At 46.0% G+C, this 24505-nt stretch overlaps 1 protein-coding gene across 1 annotated transcript in view; it reads left to right on the top strand.

The window, feature by feature from the left end:
- The window catches only part of TMEM132D (transmembrane protein 132D), a gene marked incomplete at both ends in the record, with an annotated part of 640829 nt that overhangs the window by 534910 nt on the left and 81414 nt on the right, over positions 1-24505 (top strand). Inside the window, one exon of the mRNA XM_082668394.1 lies at positions 21995-22135. Within this exon, the coding sequence (XP_082524520.1) occupies positions 21995-22135 (141 nt within the window). The remainder of the gene's footprint in view (positions 1-21994; positions 22136-24505) is intronic.

The following is a 24505-nucleotide window of genomic DNA, read 5'->3' on the forward strand; positions in this document are numbered from 1 at the left end:
GCTTTGTAAAGGAAGCCAGTCAGAATGGCTATCATCAAAAAGAACACAAATAACAAATGCTGGCAAAGATATGGAGAAAGGGGAACCCTCCTACCCTGTGTGTGGGAATGTAAATTGGTGCTGCCACTATGGAGGACATACAGAGGCTCCTCAAAAAACTAAAAAATAGAACTATCCTATGACTCGGCAATTCTTCTCCTGGTTATATATCCAAAAAACAAAAGCAAACACACTAATTTGAAAAGATACATGCACTCCAGTGTTCATAGCAGCATTATTTACAGTTGACAAAATATGGAAGCAACCTGTGTCCATCCATCAGTGGATGAATGGATAAAGAAGATGTGATATATATATATATATATATATATATATATATACACACACACAATGGACTATTACACGATCATGAAAAAGAATGAAATTTTGCCGTTTGCAGCAACATGGATGGACTGGGAGGGCATTATGCTAAGTGAAATAAGTCAGACGGAGAAAGACAAATACCGTAAGATATCACTTATATGTGGAATCTAAAAAATACAACACACTAGTGGTTATCAGTGGGGAGAGGGAAGAGGGAAGGGTAGGGGATTAAGAGGTACAAACTATTAGTTATAAAATAAGCTACCAGGATATATTGTACAGCATGGGGGTATATAGCCAATATTTTGTAATAACTATAAATAGAGTATGACCTTTAAAAATTGGGAATCACTATATTTTATACATGTAACATATAATATTATACATCAGTTACACCTCAACTTTTAAAATTAAAAAAAAAAGTGAGGGGCTTCCCTGGTGGCGCAGTGGTTGAGAGTCCACCTGCCAATGAGGGGGGCACGAACCCGGGAAGATCCCACATGCCGCGGAGCGGCTGGGCCCGTGAGCCATGGCCGCTGAGCCTGCGCGTCCAGAGCCTGTGCGCCGCAACGGGAGAGGCCACAACAGTGAGAAGCCCACGTACCGACAAAAAAAAAACCAAAAACCACATATTGCATACTTCAATTCCTTTGAAATATCCAAAACAGAGAAATCCCTAGAGACAGGAGATACACGAGTAATCGCTTAGGGTCAGAGTAGGGGTGGTGATTGGAGGGGAAGAAAAGCCACGGATACAGGGTTTCTTTCTGAGGTGACAAAAATGTTCTAAAATTTACTGTGGTGATGGTGGCATGTACCTGTGAATATATTAAAAACCAATAAATAGGCTTCCCTGGTGGCACGGTGGTTAAGAATCCGCCTGCCAATGCAGGGGACACGGGTTCGAGCCCTGGTCCGGGAAGATCCCACATGCCGTGGAACAACTGAGCCCGTGCGCCACAACTACTGAGCCTGCGCTCTAGAGCCCGCAAGCCACAACCACTGAGCACACGTGCCACAATTGAAGCCTGCACACCTAGAGCCCGTGCTCTGCAACAAGAGAAGCCACCGCAATGAGAATCCCGCGCACCGCAACGAAGAGCAGCCCGCTCGCTGCAACTGGAGAAAGCCCGCGCACAGCAACAAAGACCCAACGCAGCCAAAAATAAATAAATAAATAAAAATTTTTTAAAAACTAAAAAACAGTAAACTTTAAATGGGTGACCTGTATAATATGTGAATTACATCTCCATAAGCTGTCTGGAGAATAGATAACAGCAAAAACCTCTGTGCCTTGAGCAAGGAGGTGAAATTTTCAGCACACAAAACCAGCCCACAAAATCTGTGTCACCCCATGCCTCCCCAGCCTCCTGAAAACGTCCCCCTAAAACTCAATTCAAAAGTTAAACTTATAGCAGATGCAAACCACTGTAGGATGGATACACAACAAGGTCCTACTGTATAGCACAGGGAACGATACTCAGTATCCTGTGATAAACCATAACAGAAAAGAGTATGAAAAAGAGTGCCTATATATATGTAGAACTCAATCACTTTGCTGTACACCTGAAACTAACGCAACATTGTAAATCAACTATACTTCAATTAAAAACGAAATTTAAAAAATTTTTAAGTTAAACTTATGTTCCATTTCTAAAGAATATAGGCAAATGGGAATTTATGCTCCAGCCTCTCTTTCTGCCGCGAGATCTTTGACATTCTCTTCACTCCATGTTTTGTTGGCATCTGCTCAGTGTTGCCTGGACGGATTAAAAAGTGGAAATTTTTTTTTTTAAATCCATCATTTTGTACTCTTTCTCCAGTGCAGGGATGTCCAGCCAACCTCAGACTCACATTTAAAGTCAGGCAAAAAATGGTGGCTTCCTCCCTTCCGTGGAAATTCCACTTTAAAAACAAAAATGTTGAAGACAAAATTGGCTTTAAGTCTTAAACTCATTCATATGCCTTTGTCTTTTTAATTAGGAGGAGGATTGACAACCCATTATGCGAGGACCAAGGGGGAATTCAAACCCTTCTCCTAATACAACACAACTAAACACTTGGGATTTCTGCACGCCATAAAGTGCTTTTTGAGAAACCCCCAATCAATTCCTTTTTCTTCTCTTTCTTTTTTTTTTTTCAATGCAGGACACGTTTACTTAGCAGATCTAAAGAAGTTCGTGTGACTGTTATCATTTGGAGTCTTCTGTAGCCGTTAATGTAATAAATAAAAATCTATATTTGACCACATCCTTGAAGATGTCAAGACTGCTTGGCTGATGGGTTTAGCATCTTACAGAATTTAAACAGGGGCAGCAGCATGGCCCTGGGTTCTCCCTACAGCTACACATTCTTCCTTGAGGGGATTTCAATAATGCTGTCTAATCAGCTTAAGGAGTTAATTAAACAGCTGTCACTTAGCTTCTTAATTCTGAAACTTGATGCTAAATAAGATTTGAAATTAGTAATGCAGAAGTAAGCAGTTCTTTTGTGATACCAGGGGATTTCTTCAGGTGGCCCAGAATAAAGGGGACCTTATTCGCAGCCAGCAGGGGTCGTGGGGTGACCCAAAAAGATGAACTGGGGTCCTGGGAAAATCCTCAACTCAACTCGCTGGGGAGTGCAGACAAGTAGAGTTCAAACTCTTCCTGTTTTTATCCCAAAGGACTTTACTGTTAGGGATGATTATTATCTACTAGGACAGAAGTCACAGATTGGAGCCCATAGGCCAACACAACCTGTAAATGTGTTTTGTTTGGGCTTCCAAGGGGCTTTCACCAAAGGTGAGCCAAATGTAAGAAAAATCAGAGATCTTACATAAAAATAGTGATTCTTGGCTTCTCTCAAAAAATCTGGAAATGTGCAACCCCCAGGTCCATGTTCCTACAAGGCATCCCTTAGCTGGAGTTAAAACTGCCCACTTTTGATCAGGCATGAGACCCAGGTTCACCAGATTTCACCATCATCACCTTCCAGGCCCCTGGTTGAAACCAAAGCTTTGATACCATGTCCTGAGACACCGAGTCCGGGCACATTTGTCTGGACAAAGAGATAAGGTGCCGCTCAAGGCAAGAGCAAACTGTATGAGAATTGCCCCATCCCTTGAGATGCCATGTGAGCCCTCACCTGGAGGCTCTGAAAACCTCCATAGGAAACATGGATGTGACTAGAAATGCTCCGGGTTTGAGCTGCGTCATCCTGCAGTCCTGCCCCGATGTTTCCTCCAGAAATAAACCCGATGTGGATTTGTATGAAGAATGAATGTGGCCAAGAACTCACGAAGTTTTTACAAATTTTACTGAAGTATATTTGATTTACAGTGTCGTGTTAATATCTGCTGTACAGCAAAGTGATTCAGTTATACACACACACACAGACATACACACACACACACACACACGTATATATATATATATATATACATTCTTTTTCATATTCTTTTCCATTACAGTTTATCATAGGATACTGAATACAGTTCCCTGTACTATACAATATGACTTTGTTGTTTATCCATCCTATATATAATAGTTTGCATCTGCTAATCCCAAACTCCCATTCCTTCCCTGCCCCACTCCCCCTCCCCCTTGGCAACCACAAGTCTGATCTCTAGGTCTGTGAATCTGTTTCTGTTTCATAGATATGTTCATTTGTGTTGTATTTTAGGTTCCATATAAAAGTGATATCATATGATATTTGTCTTTCTTTGTCTGGCTTACTTCGCTTAGTATGATAATCTCTAGGTCCGTCCATGTTGCTGCAAATGGCGTTATTTCATTCTTTTTTTATGGCTGAGTAGTATTCCGTTGTACATATGTACCACATCTTTATCCATTCATCTGTCGATGGGGCATTTAGGTTGTTTCCACGTCTTGGCTATTGTAAATAGTGCCTATAAACAATGGGGTGCATGTGTCTTTTCAAATTGTAGTTTTCTCAGGGTATATGCCCAGGAGTGGGATTGCTGGATCTATTTTTAGTTTTTTGAGGAACCTCCATACTGTTCTCCATAGCGGCTGCATCCAACTTACATTCCCACCAACAGTGCAGGAGGGTTCCCTTCTCTCCACACCCTCTCCAGCATTTATTACTTGTAGACTTTTTAGTGATGGCCATTCTGACCGGTGTGAGGTGGTACCTCCTTGTAGTTTTGACGTGCATTTCCCTAATGATTATCGATGATGAGCATCTTTCCGTGTGCCTGTTGGCCATCTGCATGAACTCATGGTTTTAGATTTCATTCACCCACATCTCTCTGCAAGCCCACTGTGTGCCAGGCACTGTACATGGGAGTGGAGGCCCATCTTCTATGGGATCTCGGGTTCCAAAGTGAATGTGTGACGTGAAAATAACACGCAGTCCACCTTGCCCTTGAAAATTCCTTCAACCGCTGATAAGATACAATCTAGAAGCCTCAAAACCTCCAGTTTTTTCCTCCGGCGTTGGAGCAGATTAGCGTTCCTTGGTTGAACACCAAGTTGGCTTCTGGGCGGGGAGGCCGTGTGTGAAAAATACATCCTTAATCCAAGAGTGACTGTCAGTGCGGTACCGTGCTCCCAGTGGGAGGGGCTGTGTTGCTGAGAGTGACTGAGGGAACAGAGAATTCCTGCCTGCCCCCAGCACGCAGCAGGGTTTCACTGAATGGTGTGATGGTTTCGTCTCCCTCCTTCCCTCTCTCGCTATGTCAGTTGCCAAGAACATATTGAATACGTATCTGTCATGGTGTGTATCGCATGATTCTACTGACGATAAACAACCTTAGTGAAAACTTAATAAATACCACGCACGGTTTTTACACTTCCCATGCATCAACTCCTTTGCTCCTCAAAAGAACTCTCAGAGATAGATGCTATTTAGAACTCTGTTCCCAGATGAGAAAAACAAGGGGCAGAGGGTTTAAGTAACTTGCAAAGTCATAGAACTAGGACGGAGCAAAGCTGGGCTTTGAACCCAGGCAGGCTGAGTCCAGAGCCTGAGCAGGAAACACAGAGGGAGGCTTCTACCATATCTCATTTAGATCTTCTTTTAAGGTGAGAAAACTTGGCCCCCGAGAGCAGTCACGATGTGCCCAAGGTCGCTTAGTTGTGTAAAGCTGGGGCTCAAATCCTTCAGACTGGGCTCCCTTTCTCCTGTTCCCACAGCGTATGAGGCAGGGCTGGAAGGGGTCTTGAGGTCAGGCAAAGTGGATGATGATAGCAATGCTAGCATGTATTGTTTTATTCTTTTCCACTATAGTTTATCACAGGATATTGAATAGAGTTCCCTGTGCTATACTGTAGGACCTTGTTGTTTATCCATTCTATATGTAATGGATTGCATCTACTAACCCCAAACTCCCAATCTATCCCTCCCCCACTCCACTTCCCCCTTGGCAACCCAAAGCCTGCTGTCTGTGTCTGTGAGTCTGTTTTTGTCTTGTAAATAAGTTCATTTGTGTCATATCTTAGATTCCATGGAGAAGTGACAGCATGTGAAATTCGTCTTTCTCTTTCTGACTTCAATTAGTACGACAATCTCAAGGTTCTTCCATGTTGCTGCAAATGGGATTATTTCATTCTTTTCTATGGCTGAGTAATATTCCATGGTGTGTGTGTGTGTGTGTGTGTGTGTGTGTGTGTGTGTATCACATCTGCTTTATCCATTCATCTCTCAGTGTACATTTCAGTTGTTTCCATGTCTTGACTATTGTAAATAGTGCTGCTGTGAACATAGGGGTGCGTGTATCTTTCTGAATTTTAGTTTTGTCCAGTTATAGCTAGCATGTATTTTTGCTTGCCACAAGCCATGCACAGTTCTAAGTACTTTTCATGCATGCAATCCTCACATCTACCCAATAACATGGAAACGTTTACAGCCCCCATTGTACAGATGGACAGACAGAGGCACAGTGCAGGCACTGGTTTGCCGGAGTCACAGAGCTCGTAGGTATAGAAACTGGGGTTCAGAGCCAGGCTGCCTTATTCCAGAGTCAGTATTCTTCACTCTATGCTCTGCTGTCTCCATATATAATTTATTTTCTATAATATCTATAATAAAATTTCCACAATTGTTTCTACCTGGAGAGATTAAGAAGAATGTAGCATTTGAGCCGGACCTTGATCTTACCATTTTAGGATCATTTTTAACAGTGCGCTCCACTGGCACACACACACACACACACACAAAATGATTTTTAAAAATTTCTTTACATTCAGTTTTCAAAGGCACATCTACTATAGACAGCCAGTTCTGCTTGCACGAAACCCTGTACACAGTAGAGTTTGTAATTACTGCTGATGAAGAAAATTAAGGATTTCCCTCCCTCCTGCTTTAGCATTTAAAATTTTTTTCCATCCTTTGGTGCATATATTTATTAAACTCTGAATCTAGTAAAGGAAAGTCCCCAAATTACATCTATGCTGTTTCCTTGGAGAATGTATCTGTTGGAACAGAAGCACGGGAAGTTCTGCTGGGAAGACCCCCAGGAGAATGGAGAGGTCAGTAAAGAGCTTGACAACAATGAAGGTTATGAAAATGATAAATTGAGAAAGGTAGAAGAGACAGGTGATCAGTAACACCATCATCTGTAAATATTAGAGTGGAAAGAAATGGATCCTAGGATACTCTTTAGTCCTACCACGGTGGTTCTCAACTGAGGTGGCATTGGGTGAAGTCTGGAGACATGTTTGGCCGTCACAACAGGAGGATGATACTGGCATTTCGTGTGCTGAGTCCAGGGACGCTGCTAAACATGTAAAGTGCAGAGACTAGACCGAGCACAAAGAGTTTTCTGGCCCCAAACATCAATAGCATCTAGACGGAGAACCTCTGCTCCCCAGTGAACATATTTGTATGAGCATAATGGATCCATTACTGGTTTCCAGCTTTTAGACTCAGCCTTTGTAGAAAGCACCGGAGGCTTCATTATACTTCAGGACACAATGTAGATATTATCAACCTTGAGAGGATAAAAGGAAAAGTTAGAAATGAGAAAAGTTGGGAGGTCCGTGTGGTATTAAGAGCTGAAGGGGCGTTTAAGCGGTGCTAATATTCTCATCTTCTAAAGTGTGTGGAGTCTCAGTGTGTGAGACTATAAGTCTCCTCTTCTAAAGTGTGTGGAGTCTCAGTTACCTCTCGCTGCATAAGAAAGTGCATGTTGTGGCATAACCAAGGCGATTGTCATTTATATTGTTTTCTGTGGTGGTTCTGGGAGTTGACTCGGCTAGCTGGCTTCTGCTCAGCTGGGGGAGTCCCCTCGAAGGCTTCCTCATTGATGTATCTGGTGGGTCAGGGCTGCCGACCAGATCATTTACACGACAGCGGCCTCTCCATGTGGCCTGGGCTTCGTCACAGCATGACGGCTGCGTTCCAATAACAAGGGTCCCCAGGGAGAAAACAGGGTGGAAGCTATATTGCCTTGGATGACCAAGCCTCAGAAATAACAGGGCATCACTTCACTGCACTCTAAGCTTCGGACATTAGTCGCTAAGGCCAGCCTGTATTGCAGGGGAGGGTCCCTAGACTCCACTTCTGCATAGGAAAAGTGTCAGAACTGGGCAAACAGACTTTTAAACCACTCGGGAGTCAACACGTTATCTCTTGATGAGAGGTATGTTTGCTTAAAATGAAAAAGATAGCTAATAGAGGGACCAGAACAGGAACCTAATCATATGGACAGGGACAGGAGAGACTGCAGAGGGAGAGAGAAGATTTCATCCGTCATCCCAGAAAATCAGTAGATAGTACTTGAACCTACTATGTCAAGAAACTGTAATAGAGCATGTGATTTAGATATATGGAAAAAAGTCTTCATAACATAGTAGGAGAGTTGAAAGTGGTTACCTGAGAACAAAAATGGGTGGGATGGCTTTTCGCGATATTTTATGATAAACCTTTTATCACAAATGCAATATTTTAACAACGAGGTTGTGTAACCTTGATAAAATTTTAAAATTCACACAAAAATGTAAACGTGGGCTTCCCTGGTGGTGCAGTGGTTGAGAGTCCGCCTGCCGATGCAGGGAACACGGGTTCGTGCCCCAGTTCAGGAGGATCCCACATGCTGCAGAGCGGCTGGGCCCGTGAGCCATGGCCGCTGAGCCTGCACGTCCGGAGCCTGTGCTCCGCAACGGGAGAGGCCACAGCAGTGAGACGCCCGCGTACCGAAAAAAAAAAAAAATGTAAACGCACCGTGCATTGGGTTTGTGGTTCAGTGGCATCCAAAAAACAGCCTAACTGGTGAAAGGCATGAGCAGACCGCCAGCCTCCTTGCGGCTCCGCGGTGTGACATTTCCCTGCTTCCCCATGAGAGGGAGAATGGTTTTATTTTACCCCGTATGGCTGTTGAAATAATTCTCCATACCACACGACAGCCATTAAACCCAAGGGCTGATGTACCTGAAAAAAACAGAGTGGTTTATAAATTTGTTTGCAATGCAGGTGCCAAATTGACTGATGCTTTCACTTGTTTAGAGAAGCACAGAGAGTATTGATCGTGATGTACCGTTATCACTAATGAGATGGAGTATTTGCACGGTCATCTAATGGCTCTTCTGTTTAATGTGGTAGGAATTGGCATGTTTGGTATTCATTAGGGGATAACAGAGCTTGGCCAAACAAGCAAGAGACAAAGACAGGGTGATGAGTCACTATTCTATTTATTAGGTTATTGATCTTTGTTGGGAAGTGAATTGAAAAGATTTAAGAAATTAACCGCAGTGAGGGAATCACATTGAGGAAGAGCTTGGCTACAGAGATGTTAGGTCCCCCACTGACTTAGGCTGGGTCCGCCCCAGCTCATTTCAGCAGGAATCAGGACGGTCAACCAGGAGATGAAGGGCCAGTCGCCTCGCAGTGTTGAGTTTCCACACCTGAGCCATCTCCTTTGGCTGGGGGCACAGTCCAGAACTCAATGGATACATACTTGTTGAAACTGGAGTTGGAGGGTGGATTCGGTTATATTACGGTAACAAGTAGCTCTGCCGTCTCATTGCCGTAAGACAAGGAAAGCATTTTTATTACTCCTGCTTTGTGTCCCACATGGGGCAGCAGGAAGCTCTTCTCCGTACACTGACTTGGGTCTAACAGGCTCTACCACCTTGGAGCTGAACCACCTGGAATGTGCAGCCTCTTCAGTCAGGGCAGGTGATGAGAAAGAATGGATAAGAATGGATAATTGTGCCTGAAAGCGTTACTGCCTCAACCCAGAGGTAGCAAACAACATTGACCCTAACATTTTAGTGACTGTAAGTGTTTACGTGGCCCTACCTAACAGCAAGGGTGGAAAATACAGAGGCGCAAATGGCATATTTGCTGAGCCTTCCTTTCTCTGGTGTCAGCTGGAATTCACTGCATGGCGTACCCACCGACATCTAGACTGATTGACCAGGCATCTCTTCTGATTGATGGGTACCCATGCCATACTGGTGTTTTAGGGTTTCCCCTCACCTGTATTTTAAATGTCACGTTTGAATATGATCTGTTTTGTCAAGAATGGGAAAAATCATTTTTAGACCTGATCTGGGCATCCGTCTTTAAGTCAGCAGTGTATTTATTTTAGTATGAAACCTAAATTCTCGCTTCTTACATCCCTTTGATGCTCGATGTCCTAGAATGCAGTCTGCTGTGGACAAGGAATCATAAGATATTATTTGTTGTGTCACTGGAGTTGGCATCAAAATCAGAGGGGTGCATAGTGCCAATATGATAAAATGTTAATTTAAGGGAATTAACAGACAACAGAATATGCCTTCTTGTGTTTTAACATCAGGAAAATACCAGCACATGTAGTGTTGATATATGTAGTGGAAAACTATCGTGCGTAGCTGCCCCAGAGGCACGTACCTCTTGGCATTCGTAGAGCTCCCCACGGTATAAATCTCGTCTTCTCTAGGTAACTTCCAGAAGCCTACTTTATGCAGCCCTCCTGGGAGAGAGCAAAGTGTCTGTGAGGGTTCAGGCTTGCGAGTTACTTTCTGCCAGTTAGAGGCACCTGTGATGCCTTGTTTCCAACGCTGGGGCAAGGAAGTGTGTGGGCATCCACATGGCTGCCTGAGATCTGGGGAGAGGTAATGAGATTCTAGAACAATCTGGCTGATTTGTCAGCTTCCTAATCATGGCAGAGGCGGCAAGTCCATGGCTCCAGGCCTTGATCTTGGGACGTGGGCTGGAGACCGTTCCTTCAAGTCCATCAACAGTGCAGGGCTCTGCCCACACTCGACAAATCCCTGTCAGCTGAAATGAGCTGCGGTGGATTCTGTTGTCTGCAACTGAGATCCTTGACTGACAAGTGTTTCTCGGAACTGCACATTAGTTCCAAGATATTTTGAAGAATGGGTAAATATGGTAAGAAATCGAGTACCAATTTTTTATTTTTTTAATTTTTATTTATTTGTTTATGGCTGTGTTGGGTCTTTGTTGCTGCGCGCGGGCTTTCTCTAGTTGTGGCGAGCGGGGGCTACTCTTCATTGCGGTGCGTGGGCTTCTCATTGCGGTGGCTTCTCTTGTTGCAGAGCATGGGCTCTAGGCGTGCGGGCTTCAGTAGTTGTGGCGCATAAGCTCAGTACTTGTGGCTCGCGGGCTCAGTAGTTGTGGCTCGCAGGCTCTAGAGCACAGGATCAGTAGTTGTGGCGCACGGGCTTCGTTGCTCCGCGGCATGTGGCATCTTCCCGGACCAGGGCCCGAACCCGTATCCCCTGCATTGGCAGGCGGATTCTTAACCTCTGTGCCACCAGGGAAGCCCGAGTACCTATTTTTTTTTAAAAAAAACAAATCTATTAGCAATACAGGAAGTTGCAGAAGTGTCAGGAAAAGAATAAGAATGTTGCAAATTGCAGGCAGATCTCAGCTGTGCTCCCAAAGGCACAAGGTCAGCTCCCCAGATGGTACCATTGCTCTCAGTGCAGGTCCTTGATTCAGGGTGTGTGAATTCTTCATCTCCTGACGACCCGTAGGGATGCCACCGTGTTTGTGTCTTTGCTGCAGTGGAGCATTTGATCTGGTCTTATTCAGTGATAAGTTATTTTAGTCTATCCAAGGATGATAAGCAGGAAAGCAAAGAAGCTTGAGTTCTGAAACCTGCTGTTTAAATTAGTGTGAGTTCTGCCCACATATTTCCGTGCAAGTGGGAATGTCCAGGTGTGTTTCTTTTTTTAAAAAATGAAGTAAAATACTCATCCCAGAGTTTATCCTGGGAAATTTCTTACCCGACATGGGAGCAACTTTCTAACACCTGGGGCCATTTCTGGAGCTGCTGTCGCTGGTGCCCTGTCACGTGCCCTCAGCCCTCCTCTGGGCAGTTCCCTGACCTGGTCCCAGCTTGAGTCGTTCAGACAACTTCCCACAGGTGGGTCCAGGGCTTTTCTTGCATCCTGGGAGCCTGTGCCCAAGTGTGGACGGTACACCCCTGGGGACGAGTGCTTCCAGCCTGTGCACACCCTACTGTTGGCTTTCCCTCCTTCCCTGCCTCCCATGCTTCACTCCTCACTCCCACCCCCTGCAAATAAATAACTCAATCCAGAGCCTTGTCTCAGGCTCTGCTTTGGGGGAAAACTCAAACTAATGCAGTATCCAGTTTGCAGATTGGCTAACAAATTGATAATCATTAAAGAAATAAAAAGTCTGCCTCTCAATAAGAATTAGAAGGAAACCCTATAAAACAATGTGCTTTCATCTAAAGTCTCCTGGTTGCCTTTATGAAGTAGGATTCTTTGTAAGCAAAAGAAAGTGATTCTGTTTTTTGTTTGTTTGTTTGTTTTAACCACGTCTGAGGTATGACTGCCATGTAAAAAGCTGTACGTTTTAGAGTATACAACTTGATGAGTTTGGGGATAAGTATATACAGTAAGTCCTCTACATACGAACCTTCAAGTTGCTAACTTTCAAAGGCGTGAACGTCCGTCCACATGTCCAGTCACATAAGTCAATTCACGTGTCTGGCGTACATTGTCACGTGCGTGTATCCTCTACAAGTGGTTGTGCTTTCGTGAGAAACAAGAGAAAGAAGAAGTAACTGAAGAACCGAAGAGATTCACGACGCAGGAAGTGGCAGGGGATTTTCTTTATCTGAGGAGGCACTGTTAGATTTTGAGGCACAGGACCCGAACGTAGAACGGTACACGAAGGTTGCAGCGGCCGTTCAGAATGCAATCCAGTGCTGCCGTGTCATCTACGACGAGAAAAAAGGAGCTACTACCCAGACATCACTGGATCGTTTTTTCAAGAGGGTGGATAGACTTGAATCCAGCAAGGAACCAGCACCTGAGCCATCAGCGTCAGGCGTGAGTGCAATTGCAGCTCGCCCTCCGTCTGCTATTGCTGACGATCCTTCAGCTCTACCATCTCCCACCCCCCTCCCTCCTCCAGTCAGTAACTCTTCCTGCCTGTTCACTCGATGCCAGCCCCTGTGTGCCAGCTGTTGTACGGCACTACTGTACTTTTCAAGGGACTGCGATGTAAGATTTAAAATGTTTTCCTTATTTTTTGTGGTGTTTCTTTTTATGTATTAGTTGCATGAAAAGTATTATAAACCTATTACAGTGCAGTACTATATAGCCGATTGTGTTAGGTGGGTACCTAGGCTAACTTTGTTGGACTTAGGAACAAAATGGGCTTACGAACGCGCTGTCAGAATGGAACTCGTTCGTATGTAGGGGACTTAACTGTACCTGTGAAAACAGCACCACTACCAAGGCCATGGACATATCCATCACCTCCCAAAGTTTCTTCCCTCCCCTATTATTATTATTATTATTATTACTAGTGTGTGTGGTGAGAACACTTAACATAAGTTCTACCCTCTAAAAAGGAATTTATCAAATGAATCCAGGCTCTCTCAGAGAGTAGATAAAAATAGTTAAAAAGGCAGGAACCAGTACCTTAGTGGAAATACAGATAAGAGGACAAATGACAGACTTTTCCAGGTGCCGCCAGTGGGACGAAGGAAATAGAAACATCCTTGGCCCTTGCCTCACTCTCCTTGAATGAAGTTCAAATCCAGGGTAGGAGGACCTGACTGTCATAGCTTCAGAGAGGTCTGCCGACTTCTGTGGCCAGGGGCAGAGGGTTATGGTGATTTTCAGTCCTAAAAAGAAGGGATGGTTTCCCCAAAGGAAAACTGAAGTCCTGTTAGGCAGAAGGACTTGGGGCAGGTGAAAACAAAAGCTGTCCATCCCAGGAACTCTTTATTTTCCTTTAAAAATATCATAAGGAAATTTACTTTGATATTTCACTCAAATCTTGTTTGTTGGAGAGCTTACACCCTCTTCTTCTGTCCTTATAAGTCCCCAGAGGAAATGCTATCTTTGTGCAAATCTAAGTAAAAGCAAGCTGAGTGTGCCAGTTAACTTTTATTGCCAACTCCTCATGACGCCCATCTTTCAAATTTCTCTCTCACTGAGTTAAAAGATGTGAAACGCCCTGCTTGGAGGTGAAGGGATGGGGCTGCGTGCCGCTTTGATCAGACAAGGCTCCAACTTTCCCAGACGGAGATGTGCAGCCAAGCTTCGCACATCGTAGCCGAAGGCGGTGCTTCCATTTGTGCTCCGTTCTGTTTGTTTAATGGGACATTTGTCCTTCTCGCCGCTCCTCCAATGGGGTGCCCACGGCTTCATCTATGATGCTTTCGCTCAGAGAGGAAGCAGTGGATGCGGCTGACACCGCATTTGTTCTGTTCCAACCGTGTTTGTCCAGTTGAACAAACGTGGGATCGTCTCAAAACCACATGTTAAAATGATCTCCAAAAGCCACAGTAATGTTGAAGGTCCAAACATGGTTTTCTTCTCATTAAGGGACAATAGGCAATTTACCTTGCTTATTTCAGCCTAAGACCTGTGAAAACTGATGAGGATTTCTTCCCTCCAGGGTGTCAGATAGGACTGTGATTATCTGTGAGTAGCAGGACACACAAACACAGAAGGATGAAATGAGCACGATTTTAGTCTTCTCTCCAGGTGTGTTCAGAGGATGCTGTCCCAGCTTAGTGCTGTGGGGCCTCCAGCATCCAGACTGCTTCTCCTCGGGGCTCAGTCGTTGTGCTAGTTTCCTGGGGCTGCCCTAACAAAGTACCACAAATGCGGTGGCTTAAAACTACAGAAATGTACGTGGAAACAACCTAAATGTCCACCAACCGATGAATGGATAAAGATGATGTGGTGCATATATACAGTGGAATACTACTCAGCCATAAAAAAGAATGAAATAATGCCATTTGCAGCAACATGGATGGACCTAGAGATTATCATACTAAGTGAAGTAAGTCAGACAAAGACAAATATCATATGATATCACTTATGGGGGAATCTAAAATATGATACAAATGAACTTATGTACGAAACAGAAACAGACTCACAGACATAGAGAACAGGTGGTTGCCAAGGGGGCGGGGGCAGGGACCGGCTGGGGGTCTGGGGTTAGCAGACGTGAGATATTCTATATAGGATGGATCAACAACAAGTCTTACTGTGTAGTACAGGGAACTATGTTCAATATCCTGTGATAAACCACAATGGAAAAGAAGATGAAAGGAATGTATGTATATGTATAATGGAATCACTTTGCTATACAGCAGAAATTAACACAACATTGTAAATCAACTATGCTTCAATTAAAAAAAAAACAAAAAACAAATGTATTCTCTCACAGTTCAGCAATCTCCAGATCAAAACTCCAGCTGTCAACAGGACATGCTCCCTCTGCCAGCTCTTGGGAAGGACACTTCCTACCTCTTCCAGCTTCTGGTGAGGCCAGCATCTTTGATGCCCCTCGGCTGGTGGCTGCATCCCTCCCGTCTCCACCTCCATCTTCACAGGACCATCTTCCCTGAGCTTCTGACTGTGTTTTCTCTTCCTATGGGGAACACCAGTCATTGGATTATCAAACCCAACATGACCTCATTTTAACTAATTATATGTGCAATGACTCTATGTTCAAATCAGGTCATATTCTGAGGTTCCAAGCGGACAGGAATTCTGGGGGACATTACTCCTTTGCAGTCATCGTGCACCTTTGGGTCCAGTAAGTCCATTCTGAGGTCCATTCTGAGAGCGGGTGCATAGGTCCAATTTCTTCTCAAGTCCAACCAAGTTAGCCTAGGTATCCAGCTAACACAATCGGCTATATAGTGCTGTACTGTAATAGGTTTATAATACTTTTCACACAAATAATACATAAAAAACAAACACAAAAAATAAAGAAAACATTTTTAATCTTACTATACAGTCCCTTGAAAAGTACAGTAGTACCAGTACAACAGCTGGCACACAGGGGCTGGCATCGAGTGAACAAGCAGGAAGAGTTACTGACTGGAGGAGGGAGAGGAGGTGGGAGATGCTAGAGCTGAAGTATCGTCAGCAATAGGAGACGGAGGGCAAGCTGCAATTGCACTCACGCCTGACGTTGATGGAATGCACGTTTGCATCTTTGAAGGTTCGCAACTTGAAGGTTCGTATGTAAGGGACCTACTGTCTTTATCAAACACTTAGAACTTCCTAGACACCAGGCAGTGTTGTAAACACTCTGCAATTATAAACTCACCTAAACCTATAGGGCAAACGCGAGGGTGGATACTGTTATCCTCATTTTATAGTTGAGAAAATGTAGGCACCAAGAGTTAAGTAAGTTGGATTCCCTGGTAGTCCAGTGGTTAAGACTCTGCACTTCCAATGCAGGGAGCGCGGGTTTGGGGAGCTAAGCCAATAAGTCAAAAAAAATTATATTTAATAAAAAATTTTTTAAAAATGGAGTTAAGTTGCCCAAGGTCACCCAGTGAATCGTGTCAAAGGTGGAATTTGAACCCAATGGTCCCATATGAGCTTCCTCACTGTTTTTTTTTTTTTTTTTTTTTTGCGGTACGTGGGCCTCTCACTGCTGCGGCCTCTCCCGTTGCAGAGCACAGGCTCCGACGCGCAGGCTCAGCGGCCATGGCTCACGGGCCCAGCCGCTCCCTGGCATGTGGGATCTTCCCGGACCGGGGCACGAACCCGCGTCCCCCGCATCGGCAGGCGGACTCTCAAACACCGTGCCACCAGGGAGAGCTTCCACACTCTTAACCAACTGTACTACACTGAACCGTGTGGCTCTTAACAGCAAACTCCAACTTTGGGGGTACAAGAGACTGCGCCAGCTCCAGCATCATCTGTGCACCGTGGGAAGGAAGAAAGGGTAGCACGAAACAACCTTCAGGATCTGTTGTTTTTTTTTAAACTTCCATGGAAGCTTCACCCAGTCACTGCCATTTATATGTCACAGACCAGAACTGTGTCACAGCTTAAGTACAGCCAGAGAAATGGAATAATTTTAGCTGGGCATTTTACAGCCGCAAACGAAATTGGCATTTTGGTAAGTAGGCAGGAAGGCAGAATGCACACTGGGTGAGTTACAAACTGTCTCTAACACACAGATCCCTCTCTCGATGTGTGGGTTTTTTTTGCGGTACATGGGCCTCTCACCCTTGCGGCCTCTCCCGTTGCGGAGCAGCGGCTCCGGACGCGCAGGCCCAGCGGCCATGGCTCACGGGCCCAGCCGCTCCGCGGCGTGTGGGATCTTCCCGGACCGGGGCACGAACCCGCGTCCCTTGCATCGGCAGGCGGACTCTCAACCACTGCGCCACCAGGAAAGACCCCTTGATGTGTTTTTTAAAACTTTTTATTGAAATATAGTTGGTTTACAATGTTGTGTTAGTTTCAGGTGTACAGCAAAGTGATTCAGTCATACATATATATTCTTTTTTAGATTCTTTTCCCTTATAGATTATTACAAGATATCGCGTATAGTTCCCTGTGGTATACGGTAGGTCTTTGTTAGTTCTCTATTTTATTTATAGTAGTGTGTCTCTGTTAATCCCAAACCCCTAATTTATCCGTCTGTCCTGTTTTCCCCTTTGGTAACCATAAGTTTGTTTTCTATGTCTGTGAGTCTGTTTCTGTTTCTGACGTGATTTAGACTCTTTTCCGTCTCATGTAATGTTTTCCTGTACCCATTATCTTCTCCTCTGTTTTACAATTAATTTTCAAGAGTGCCTGTGAACACATGACGGTGCTCATACGCGAAGAGAAAATTGGAATCCTAGAAGCAGGAGGAAATTTTTAAAAAACAAACAAACACTCTAATGTTGGTTCCAATCCGTTAGACCTCCATATGTCAAATTACTTCACACTTAAGTCACAGCAGACTGTCGGTGCTGTATGCATTTCCCTTACACCCTTCCAGACCAATTCCCAGTGTTACCGTCTGCCAGGAGCTTTCCTTGGGACTGTCGAAGCCTGTCTGCCTACACACACAGCAGGCTGGACGAATGTATAAATACCCCAGCTCCCTTGCCCCTCCGGGGAATTATTTTTAGGGGTGATTTCAGATAACGTCCTCGCAGGGAAATATATCATAATCCATTTCAACCTATTGAAATATATCAAATGCACGGTATATTTCGTCAAAGAGATCAACCCCTGCAGGACTAAGCTCCAGCCTCCACTGTGGTTGCTGGCAGGACACACACCCTCATTGGCTGCCTCTTCCTCCCTGTATCCTTTCCCCACTCCCTTCCTGAAGTTTCCTGAACCTCCCAAACAAGTGGCCCTTGAGTCCTCGCCCCAGCATCTATTCTAGGGGCTTTCCAAAACGAGATGCGGGTCATCATTTCTCCAGCAAAATGAGGACGGTTATTGTTTCCTTACAATAGATGATAATTAGTTAGATTCCAAGAAAAGGATGTGTGGCCTCACTCAGGAGGTTGTCCCTTTTTCTGGTGCCACAGTCAGCTTCTCTTTCCCCACCCACACTCCCTCCTATCCTCTGGTGACCCTGAAGTTCTGCAACTGTGTTGTCAGATTCCCAGGAAGGACTTACTGGCAAGAACAGGATGTCCAGGTGGGAGAAGGCGAGCATGGAGCTATCAGTAAGGACTGAGACAGAGCTTTCTCAAGAGATGCTGCCTTTGTTTCCTAGGCGCAGGGGCTCTGGTAAGGTGAACTCACGGCAATAAGGCAGCTGAGTTCAAGGGTTTTATGGGACAACGTCTCAGCCCAAGCCAGGGCTCAGCAGGCACTATCACCACCACCCTCTTGTCTAGAGACTTTTGTGAGCCATCCACCCACCATTCACGTCCTAGAGAAAGCCAGTGGTGCACAAGAGAAGGTTCTTTTTTGTTTTCACCTTTTTTATTTTTTTTTTTGCACTACTCAAAACTTTATTAATGCAAGTGAAAGAAACAAACTTAACTCATTCAAACGAAACACAGCAACAACTTAAAAAAAAAAGCAGTAGAGAATATATTGCTTTTTATAACCATGAAATCCATGGATTATTGGGTGGATTTGATCTAGGTTTCTTTTTTTGTAATTTTTATTTTATATTCGAGTATAGTTGACTGACAATGTTGTGTTAGTTTCAGGTGTACAGCAAAGTGACTCAGTTATATATCTCCTCTGTAAACATATATATATATATATATATATATATATATCCTATTCATTTTCAAATTCTTTTCCCATTTAGGTTATTACCGAATATTGAGCAGAGTTAAGAGAAGGTTCTTAAAGAATTGCCCAGAGAAGGCAGGGGAATACCAAGCCTGAAATCTCAGTCCCTCATCCCCACCGAGATCCTGCAGGCAGAGCGATGCTTTCTGTTTAGAGGATAAGAAAACACCCCAGATGTGCGGGCTCACAGCTGCTCATTGGTTACCGCAGGGTCGTTTCTCATGATGCTGAGCTGACTGCAAATGCATTAAAGGCCTTTTGAGTTGGAGCAGACGTGCTCTTTACTTTTCCACCACTGATGTGCAAAATTGTTTTCTTTGATACTGGTGTCCTCATGCTGCTCCTCTAGTCTGTTTTTTCCCTGTGAAGTGGGCCAGGTTGGGCCCGAGAGTTAAAATGCATTTTTTCCACTTCTTCCCAAAGTAAGAATAGTTCCTTTTGATCTCTACCCTTTAGAGTAGAAAAATACGGCCGGCCTTTTTCCTTCCCAGAGGCAACAGAAAGTAGCACCACATTCTGACTGGGCTCCTTTATTCTTTTACTATGTTTGTACCCAAAATAAAACAAAATCTGGCTGGGAACCCACAGGGGAGGGAAAAAAAAGGTGCATAAGCAATGGGGCATTTGGAGGCCTATGCATATTCAGACAGTTTGAGACATGGGCTTTGAAATTCAGGAACGTTACAAACTGTAGTTTTGTCTTTCAGAATTAAAATAAAGGAACAAAATGTATATTTATATCCATATATGTGTGTATATATATTATCATTTCCAAAGGCTAAACCAAATGAGCTAAGTATAAAATGAACCGTGTCCTATAAAGGAAAAGTAAGATCTTATATAAGAAATGGAAAGTTGACATAAGGAAAACGGTTATGTAATTTTAAGATGATAAACTTCTACGCCTTCTTCTGGCGTGCGGCTAAACAGGCGTTTGTGATTTCACGTGAAAACCAAATTAACCAGAATCTCTGCAAGCCTGTCTCTAAGAGATGCAGAACCTCCCTAAACAGCTCCTAAGGCCTGTCCAGATGTTCTCTTGTTGCTGTTCCCAGGCTAGGTCAGTCAAGTTCAGACTGACAGAAGAAACTCGGTGTGCGTGCTGACACAGAACCTCTTAGAACACGATGGACATGTGATGAACGGGGGTTGAACTGAGAATGCCATGGGCTAGAACTTGGAAGTCTTGTTATACAGAGATTTCGGGTTACACGGGGACTTTGATTTTTTTTTTTTTTTTTTTTTTTTTTTTTTTTTGCGGTACGGGGGCCTCTCACTGTTGTGGCCTCTCCCGTTGCAGAGCACAGGCTCCGGACGCGCAGGCTCAGCGGCCATGGCTCACGGGCCCAGCCGCTCCGCGGCATGTGGGATCTTCCCGGACCGGGACACGAACCCACGTCCCCTGCATCGGCAGGCGGACTCTCAACCACTGCACCACCAGGGAAGCCCAGGGACTTTGATTTTCATGTGATTAGAAGTGACAATCCCTGCAGAGAAGAATGAGATTCCTAGGACTCAGTGTTCTCCATCTGAGAAATGGGCTCATATGACCTCCCAGGACTGTGCCCGTTCACAAGCCACAACAGTATAAGTGAGAGTAGCCAGAGAAGGCATGGGCGCACTGAGTGCAGAGTAAGGATTGTTGCTCAGCGTCCGGGAAAAGTCACCTGTGTACCCAGTGCCAAGAAGAAGGGACTCATGCAGACAAATAATCATATGATATCACTTACATGTGGAATCTAAAAAAATGATACAAATGAACTTCTTTCCAAAACAGAAATAGAATCACAGACATAGAAAACAAATTATGGCTACCAAAAGGGAAGGTGCGGGAGGGATAAATTAGGAGTTTGGGATTAACAGATACACACGACTATATATAAAAGAGATAAACAAGGACCTACTGTCTAGCACAGGGAACTCTAATATCTTGTAATAACCGATAGTAGGAAAGAATCTGAAAAAGAATAAATATATGTATATATGTAAGTGAACCACTTTGCTGTACACCTGAAACCAACACAACATTGTAAATCAACTATACTTCGATAAAAATTAAAATTAATAAAAGAAGGTCCTCATGCACAGAGGACTGAGACACAGCAAGGAGATGCTCATGCCGATGTGGATTCCAGTTCCTTCCCTGCTGGGCCCTTCTCCATGCCTTCCACGGGCTCTGGGCGAGGTTCTGGTGAACAGAAAGCAGGTGGAGCCCGCAGAGCTTACCGTCTAGAAGAGGGATGAAAGGATTGAACGACTATAAGTAACAGTAAAATGGCAGGTGTGTCGGGTGCCTGAAGGAGAGGCCCTGCCTTTCTGTCCTGGGCTCTGAGGGGCTGTCATGTCCTCGGCCTCTGCAAGCAAATAACAGGGGCAGGCGAGGGGTGTCCCAGAGGACACACGTGTGTTGAGCTGAGCTCTGGAGGGAGTGTTTAGTAGGGAAAACACGTGCTTGGGTGTGTGTTGTGCGTGCGTGTGTCACATTGATGGGGCATTGGGAGTGTCACTGGGGCCATCACAGCATTCCAGACAAGCACAGAGGCCAGGACGTGAAAATTGGCAGTAAGTGAAAGAAGCCTGAGCGACAGCCTACAGAGTGAGGGTCTCTCACGGCCTCTGCCTGCCCCCTGCATCATTACTAACCTAGGCACCTTGCTCCTCTGGTCAACAGTTGACTGCTGACATTGGAATCATTTTGTGTGGATTTATACCAATTGGAATGGCGAACACATGGACTCAGGAGCTGAGCATCCTGGGTTCAAATCCCACCTTCACTACTTCCTAGCTGTGTGACCTTGGGCAAATGACAAAACCTCTCTGTGCCATCCGCAACATGGAGCGAATACGAATGCGCGTTGGGATGCTGTGAGAATTCATAGGTCCATATTTATAAAGTGCTTAGGGCAGTTCCTGGTACATGGTGAGGTTTGTCGAGCACAATATTAGTGATACATTTGCTCCTTCGCCCCCACATGTGATACCCCTTCTCCATCATACTCTCCCTGCGCAAGTCTGGGTGATGGCGGAACGTTCTCTCCTGGCCGCCGTGACCCCTCGGCCGGTGCCCAGTGCCGGGCTTTTTGAGCCTGAGTAGGGGTGGGGCTCTTTGTAGGGAGGCTGGGGAAGGCGGTCTGCCTGCGTGCGTGCAGGGGTGTGACCGTAGCATGTGTTTGGTCTTCCAGGAGGCGGAGATCCTGAACACAGCCGTCCTCACTGGGAAGACGGTGGCCGTGCCGGTGAAGGTGGTCTCCGTGGAGGAGGACGGCGCCGTGACCGATCTCAAGTCTGTGGAGTGCCGCTCTTCCGATGAAGACGTCATTAAGGCAAGTCGACACCTCCCGGCCCCCGCAGAAATCCGCTGTCGTGTCGGCATCAGTGTTGGTTGACCCGCTGGGACCACGGGGCCCTTCGGGATGCCCCCCGATCCCGCTCTGGTTATCCTGCCGCCTCCATTCCCTGCCCAGGAATAGAACAGGATGAGAATTGGTCTGGGGAGGAGTCTCGGTCTGTGATGCTCTGACCTTCCGCGTTTCCAAGTGCTTGTGGCCTCTTCCCCACCTCCTGGGGAGGTTGCGAGGGTGAGGGACCAGCGTCCGAAGCGAGGTTCCGGGCCCCCGACCACCCGGCTGGGAAGGGGAGGGAAGCTAGATGGACACGTACGCAGCCACGCTCTGGGGTGATTTCAGCGCGCAAAGCGTTTGTGGAACGTCAGTGTGGGTATAAAGTATACAGTTACCCCCAGCTTTGATTCACAACCGGTCTCCGCTTCCCTGGCCAAGCCGCAGAATTCTCCTTGACTTAGGGATGAGGTGACCAGCTCCCGCCGGGCCTCATGTGAGTGCCGCAGACTCTTTCCTTTCCTCTGGCGTCTCCTTTCTCCTTTTCCACTGAACGCAGAAGTGCTCTAAAGCAAAGGCCCTCTGGGGGCTGTGCCAGGCGGGGGACTGAGTTTGCTCTGCCAGGCAGCTTGTAGCACGATGCCAGTCGGCAGCGGAGAGGGGTTTGTCACGCTGCCACCACCCACTGTGGAGACGAAGGCATCCCGGCACCTCCTCTGATGCTGTGAGATGCCAGCAAACGCCCCAGGCTGGTGAGGGGTGCGGTCCGGGGAGGGGGACTCCCAGCCTTGTGGTCCCGGCACTAGGCACAGCCTTCCTGCCTGTTCTGCGCAGGGACCGCAGGACCTCTCTGCCCCCGTGAGAACCCCAGGGCGCGTTTCCACCCATGAGAGGGCCGCGAGCAAACGCAGCTTTGACTCGCCGCTAAGCGCTGGGTGCCGTCTCAGATGTTAGGACCACAAGTTAGAGGCACATCCCTGTCCTTAGTTGCTTGGAGAGAAGGCAGAGATGGGAGAAGACGACAGAGCCCTGTGGCACGTTACATGGCACGCCACCGCCCACTTATTCCAGAAGCCCCTTCACATCAGTACATGGTACATCCATCCTTCGAGTGGCCCAGAGCAGCATCATGGCACACCCTGGACTTCCCGTTCTCTCTCTCTCCCGCATCCAGTCCTTCAGCAGATCCTGCTGGCAGTGCTATCTGAACACACCGAGGAGCCAGGAGCCAACCCTTCCCCAGGTGTCCTGCCACCACCCCACTGCAAGCCGCCGTAACCCTCCTGGGTCAAAGCGGCGACCTCCTCGTTGGTTTCCCAGGGACCACCTTGGCCGCATGCAGCAGCCGGGATGACCCAAGTGCAAGCCTGGTGATGTCACTCCTCAGCTCAGAACCATCCCCTGGCTCCCTCCCATCTCAAAGGAAAAGTCAGAGTGTTTACAAGGACAGGGCAAGTGCAGCCCAGCCGGCCACGCCTGCCTCAGGTCCGACCTCTTGCCAAGTTCCCTCTCGCTACCTCTGTTCCAGCCACGAGACTTTGCTGTTCCTCTTACAGTTCAGAAACCCTTTCTCCTCCCCCATCTGACAACTCTCTTCGCCTCGATGGCTGCCCAGCCCGCTCCCTCCTTTACCTTCCTGCCAAAGCCTTTCCTGCACAAAGTTCGTAAAATTTTCACACAGCCCTGCCTTTCTCCATCCCTACTTCCCCTTTATCCATCATATTTATTCATATATGTCATCTATTTATAGTCTAGTCTATGTAATTGTACATCATACATTTGTATGTCTTCAACTATATTATATATTCAAAATTTTCATTTTATTCATTGTCACACTGTCTCACCGGGATGTAAACTCCACGAGGGCAGTGCTACCTTGGTCCCCTTCATTCGCTGCTGTATCCCCGTCGCTTACCACAATGCCAGGCCTGTAGTAGGTACTCAACAGGTGTTTGTGGAATGAAGGAATCAACAGTGCAGTAATGAACAAGGAACGCTGAAGAGGAGATGTGTAACTGAATCATGAAAGCGTTCTCAGGGGAAATATTTCAATTAAGACCTGAAGGATGAGTATACATCCAGTCGGCTAGATTGAAAACAGACATGAAAGGACATGGCAGGCAGAGGAAACAGCGCGAAGGAAGGTGGTCGGAGGTGGTCTTGGTGCTGTGTGGCCGTATTACCTTGGCCCCCTGTGATTTCAGCTGTAACTGAAGGGGAAAGTTGTTGCACATGCTCTGACGGTGTCCCACCCTAGAGCCTGGTGAGCCTCTCAGCTTATCTGTCTCAGGGATGTTTCCAAAGCTGGGAGAGCTTTCTCAGTCTTCTGGGGAGCGAGCATCCCCAGGGGAAACC

This window comes from Grampus griseus, assembly GCF_964374135.1.
Source record: "Grampus griseus genome assembly, chromosome: 12".
In the NCBI taxonomy this organism is placed as follows: Eukaryota; Metazoa; Chordata; class Mammalia; order Artiodactyla; family Delphinidae; genus Grampus; species Grampus griseus.